This window comes from Trichosurus vulpecula, chromosome 9, assembly GCF_011100635.1.
Source record: "Trichosurus vulpecula isolate mTriVul1 chromosome 9, mTriVul1.pri, whole genome shotgun sequence".
Taxonomy (NCBI): Eukaryota; Metazoa; Chordata; class Mammalia; order Diprotodontia; family Phalangeridae; genus Trichosurus; species Trichosurus vulpecula.
This window is the reverse complement of record NC_050581.1, coordinates 77,781,423-77,786,720: the sequence shown is the minus strand read 5'-3', so window position 1 is coordinate 77,786,720 and position 5,298 is coordinate 77,781,423. Positions and strand designations below refer to the sequence as shown.

General features: G+C 48.0%; 1 protein-coding gene across 1 annotated transcript; it reads left to right on the top strand.

Moving 5' to 3' along the window:
- Window positions 1-1,385: 1,385 nt before the first annotated feature.
- C9H16orf54 (chromosome 9 C16orf54 homolog) lies at window positions 1,386-4,527 on the top strand. The gene is made up of 2 exons (XM_036738882.1): window positions 1,386-1,508; window positions 2,607-4,527. Exon 2 carries the CDS (start codon window positions 2,607-2,609, stop codon window positions 3,258-3,260), a length of 654 nt encoding a protein of 217 aa, XP_036594777.1. The 5' UTR covers window positions 1,386-1,508; the 3' UTR covers window positions 3,261-4,527.
- The last annotated feature ends 771 nt before the right edge of the window (window positions 4,528-5,298 follow it).

Below are 5,298 nucleotides of genomic sequence, written 5' to 3'. Positions count from 1 at the left end.
AGTGGCTGAACTGTGAACTCCTTTTTAAACTCTGTCCCAGCAGCTTTTCCCACTAACCTTCTCTGTTGTCTTTGGTGTTTGTGGGTTGAGAAGTCTGGTAACTGCTGCAGCTCACTGATTCAGGGCGCTAGGGCCCTCTCCGCCGGACTCCTGGTCTGGTTGGTCCACGCTGCCCACGCTGGGCTCCACTCAGCTCCGCTCCCAGCTCCATGCGGGATAGACCTCACCCAGAGACCATCCAGGCTGTCCTGGGCTGGATCCCGGCTTCCCTCTGCTATTTCGTGGGTTCTGAAGTTCTAGAATTGGTTCAGAGCCATTTTTTATAGGTTTTTGGAGGGGCTTGGCCAGAGCTCATGCTAGTCCCTGCTTTCCAGCCACCATCTTTGCCCCGCCCCCTCACCATATCTCTTTATCCCACGGGTGTGTAGAGAATCAATTTAGTGTGTAGTGATACTTGGTGTTACTGTTGCTATTTGACAAATAACATATTACTCTACAGCTGTTACAATTGAACATTGCTGTATAGTTGCAGTACATTCTGATTGAAATTGGACTAAGAATGATGGCTGTGCTTGAGGTCACTTAGGTCTTCCCTTCTCCATAGGTAAATGGTAAATTATTCCTTGCTCTCCCAATTTGCTTATGGTATCAGTCTTTACATCTAAATCATGTATCCATTTTGACCTTACCTTGGTAAATGGTGTGAGATGTTGGTCTATGCCTAGTTTCTGCCAATGGCACTTTATTAAAGCTCTCTTTACACTCTAAATCTGTGATCTTATGACTTCTATTTAAGCTGAATCCTGATATTTTCTGTTGTATCTCCCAGAAGCCTGAACATTCAGTAACCAAAGCTCTAGGCCTTGCTTTAGGGCTCAGGGAAGCAAGAGGGAGAGAGGTGGGAACATGAGGATTGGGGTCAGGCACAGAGAAGAATTTGTGAGAGTGAGAGAAGCAGAGGGAATGCGAAGGACAGGTCCTGAGTGGGCAGGGCCATATGCAGCAGAACAACCTCCATTAGGTAGGTGAGCCAAATCCTCATGATGCCCTTGGATTTCCAAAGGTTCAGGATTGGTCTGATTGCTATCCCTTCTTGACCCTTCAGTAAATATCCAGACCTTGTACCCAGAAAGAAGGTAGAAGGTTCTAGCAGCTGGAAACTGAGAACAAAGGGAAGAACTACAGAGGCAAAAAACAAAAACACAAAAACAAAACCTTTCATACTGGGGAACGGAGGAGAACTACTCCCTCTTCCGGTACCACCTCACCCCAGGAAATGGCTCTTTACCACGGTGACCACATCCACCCTGTTTCCATAGAAACACCTGAGAGGAAGAGGGTGGCAGGGGGAGTTGGGTCATAGTTGCCTAACTGCCTGCCCCGAATGGGCCCTGTTTATGCCCTTCTGGGGATCCCACCCCACGCAGTGCCTTCCCAGCCTGCACTGAAGTGATCGTCCCTCAAAGCCGGTGAGAACAGAGGCTGGTGGACTATCTGAAGAAACCAAGGTGAGAAGCACGGGTACCGCTAAGAAATGGGGGGACCTGGAGACAGAAAGAACTGGAGATTCAATGAGAGGGAGAGAGAGAGAGAGAGAGAGAGAGAGAGAGAGAGAGAGAGAGAGAGAGAGAGATATGGAAAGAAGAGAAATCAGAGAGAAACAGCCTTTCTTTAAAGGCCTGAAGGGATAGAAATGGAGACAGAGAGACAGTTTGAGAGACTCAAATGGGACACACAGAGAGAAAATGACCAAGACCTTAGGAGATACAGAGACAGGGAGAAAGAGAGAGTGAGGGACAGAGAAGGAGAGAGAACCTGGGAAAGAGAGAAAAAGAGATGGAGAGAGAGATCGAGAGATAGAGAGACAGATAGGTAGGATATCTGGGCAAGATAGTGACAGACACAGAGAAGCAAAAACAGAGATACAGTGATTGGAAATCAGAGTTAGAGAACCAGTCTCTGTCCCAGGAAGACAGACTTAGACAGAGACAGACTAGGAAGCAGATAAATTTAGGGAGAGATAATGAGAGAGACTAAAAACAAAAGGAGAAATAGATTTGGAAAAAGCCCCCCCCCCCTCCCCCCGGCATCCAGAAAAAGCAAGAAAAGCAGCAGGAAAAAGGAGCTGCACGAAATGGGAAGAGACAGACTGGGCCTTGGGAGTGGAAAGATATTTCTGTCTGTCTCCCCTCCCCTGGCCCCCCCCCCCCCCCCCCGCCCATTTCCTCTTAAGCAAGGTGGACTGGGTGAGGATCCCTGGGTGAGAAGAAGAACCCAGCTGCTCTTTAAATACCAGTGCTAGGGACACCTGGCTTCTGGAATTGGAAGTGGAGTCCAAAGTACTGAAGTATTTCCCTTCTCTCTGCCTCTGTCTCTCATTCTCTGTCTCTGTCTTTCTCTCCTTTCTCTTTCTCTCCTCCTTTGTCTCTTCCTTTATCCCCCACCTTTTCCATTTTTCCTTCTCGTCTTTGCCCCCTCCTCGCTTTCTCTGTGTTTGTCCATGCATCTGCATGGGCTTTCTCTCTCATTTTCTTTTCCCTCCCTCCTTCCCTCTCTTTCTCTGTCCCTGTCTCTCCCATCTCTGTCTTTCCATTTCCCTCTCCCAGATGTCTGCAGCTCTGGAACAGCCTCCTGGGCAAGTGGAGGACCCAGTCATGCCCCAACCCTCACAGTGGCCTCCCCTCCATTGTGGACCCTGCATCCCCATCATGCTGGCCCTGGCTTTAGTGGCTGCTATCTTCCTACTGGCCACAGCTGTGCTGGCTGAACGCCTTTTCCGCCGTTCTCTCAGATCAGATCCTGGTGTCCGGGGGCCTAGCTTGGTCTGGCGCCCAGGAGGGGAGCTGTGGATCGAGCCTGTGGGGACACCCCATGAACGATCTGAAGACTGGTATGGCGCAACAGCTCCGCTTCTGTACTCCCAGGTTACTGAGCCCCATATTCTTGGGGGCACTTTGGAGGTCCGGGCCACAGCACCCCCCATTCCAGATTCTCCTATCTGTCCCTCAGTTCCACTCCAGTCTCCTGAGTCCCCTGCCAGCACATTCTGCATAACAAATCCTTGGGAAGAAAGGCCTCAGACTACTGGTTTGGTAAGTTGGTTTGAGCCACAGCCAGCATCAGAACCCTTACCCCCACCATTTTATGGCATCCGAAGGCCTGGGAGCCCTGAGCCTGACTGGAGCCTACAGCCACGGGTAACCCTGGAGCAGATTTCAGCTTTTTGGAGAAGAGAGAACAGGGTGCGTGGAGGCCCCTGAATAATGGGGCATTGGGCGTGCCCCATTCCCACTAAGTTTCCACAGAGAACTTCCTCTATATTGAAAGCCTGTAGGAAGCTGAACCTACAGAGGGTCATGTGACACTGGGGGCCCATGGACACAGGACTCTGGACCACACCTTTGGATCCTAGACCATCCTTCAAAGAAGAGAGATAGGATCCGGAAAGGACGCTTAAGAATTGAGTGCTGAACATTTTTAAGAACATCAAGATATCTTTCTTCTGGACTCTGAGAGTCAGGCTGGGCATGGACAGAGTGCTCACTCAAGTAGAGCCAAATGGATCCCTTGCTCACCCTGTGATGAGGTTTATCCCTTGAGGTGCCACCTCTAACTTGAATGGCTGGCAGAGGTGGGGCCAATGCCAGTAGATGCTAGTATAACTGTAAAGACATCAGAGCAAGAGCATCAGGTGTGTGAAATGTAGGAAATGGACAATTCTCTTTCCCTTCTTTCCTTTGCACTCAGTCTCCCACCTGCTGTTCCTTCCCAACCTGCTTGTCCCTTTACCTATTGTGAATAGACCTCTTTCCAAGCACATATAATTCCCCCTTCTGTAGACAAAAGCAATTTTACCTTCATAACTTGTAAACGTGATACTCGTCGATGTTAGTGTGTGACGGACAGAAGCAAATGGCTAACTTCAGTTCTGTCCCAGTTCTTAGGGCTAGGAGGGGTTTTGGAGACCATCATATCCATCCCTCTCATTTCATAGATGAATGAACTGCAGCCTGAAGGAGAGGGATTTGCCTAGGTTTACATAGCCAGCTCGTGTCAGACCCCAGGTTTCCTAACTTCTAGGTCGGGCATCTTTCCATCATATCTTCATGAAGGAGAGATGAAGGAAGGCGTGTACAAGTGGAGCTCAAGATAGTATTACAGAAGGAGGTAGGGAAGCTAAGCTAGGCCTAAGAAGGCTAGTCCAGGGAAATACTGGTGTTAGGGGGTGGGAGATGGTTGGAGTTGAGGGCAGTGCCTGCTTACACGGAGGACTTTCCTTCCCTGGAGAACATGTAGCTGGAGATGATAACTTGTCTGGATGCGAAAGGGGAATTAAAGTAGAAAAGGTTTCTTCAAGAGGAATTCAATTTGGCAAAAACACTTATTCATTGCCTGTTATGTACTGTGCTGTGTGTTGAGGTCACTACACAAATAAGATGTGTGATCTTTGTCCTCAAATAGCTTACAATCTAATAGAAGGGATACAACACATGTACCTCAATAAATTCTATGATAAAGGTCATTTCAGTCACGTCTGACTTTTCATAACCTCATTTTGAAGTTTTCTTGGCAAAGATACTACAGTGGTTTGCTGTTTCCTTCTCCAGCTCATTTTACAGATAAGGAAACTGAGGCAAACAGGGTTAAGTGACTTGCCCAGGGTCACACAGCTAGTAAGTGTCTGAGGCTGGATTTGAATTCATGATGATGAGTCTTCCTGAGTCCAAGTCCAGTGCTCTATGATACAGGTTACAGAATAATTAAGTACTTAGGAGAAGCCACAGTGCCTGAAAGATTCAAGGAATGAGGGATGATTTCTATCTTGAGGGAATCAAGAAGACACATCTGAACTGGCCTTGGGGGAAGAGAAGGATTTCAACCATCAGAGGTGGGGAAAAGACTTTGTGCAAATGCGTAGAGATGGGAAGAGGGGTCAGGGAACAACTACTTTTCCAGTGGGCTAGAGTACAGCATATGTAAGTCAAGTCAAGTCAGTAGTTATTTATTAAGCACGTATATGTGCTGAGTGCTAAAAGTACAAATACAAACAGAAAGAAAGAAATGGGGTAGGAGAGTGGGGTAGAGGGATATGATACTCAGTGCTGGGGCATAGTCGACAAAGTCCAGAGAGTCAAGAGTGAAACCTGGAGAGGACTGAAGAGATGTTTGATCTGGGCATCTTCTTTAAAATATGTATGTAAGGGAGACTAATGTGAAATAAGCCTGGAACCATAGGACGGCAATCTTGCCGAGGGCCCTAAATGCTAGGATCAGAAAGTTGTTTTTTAGCATCGGGAA

What these genes read in the sequence shown, in the direction of transcription:
- C9H16orf54 (XM_036738882.1), top strand. Translation starts at nt 2,607, where the DNA reads ATGTCTGCAGCTCTGGAACAGCCTCCTGGGCAAGTGGAGGACCCAGTC.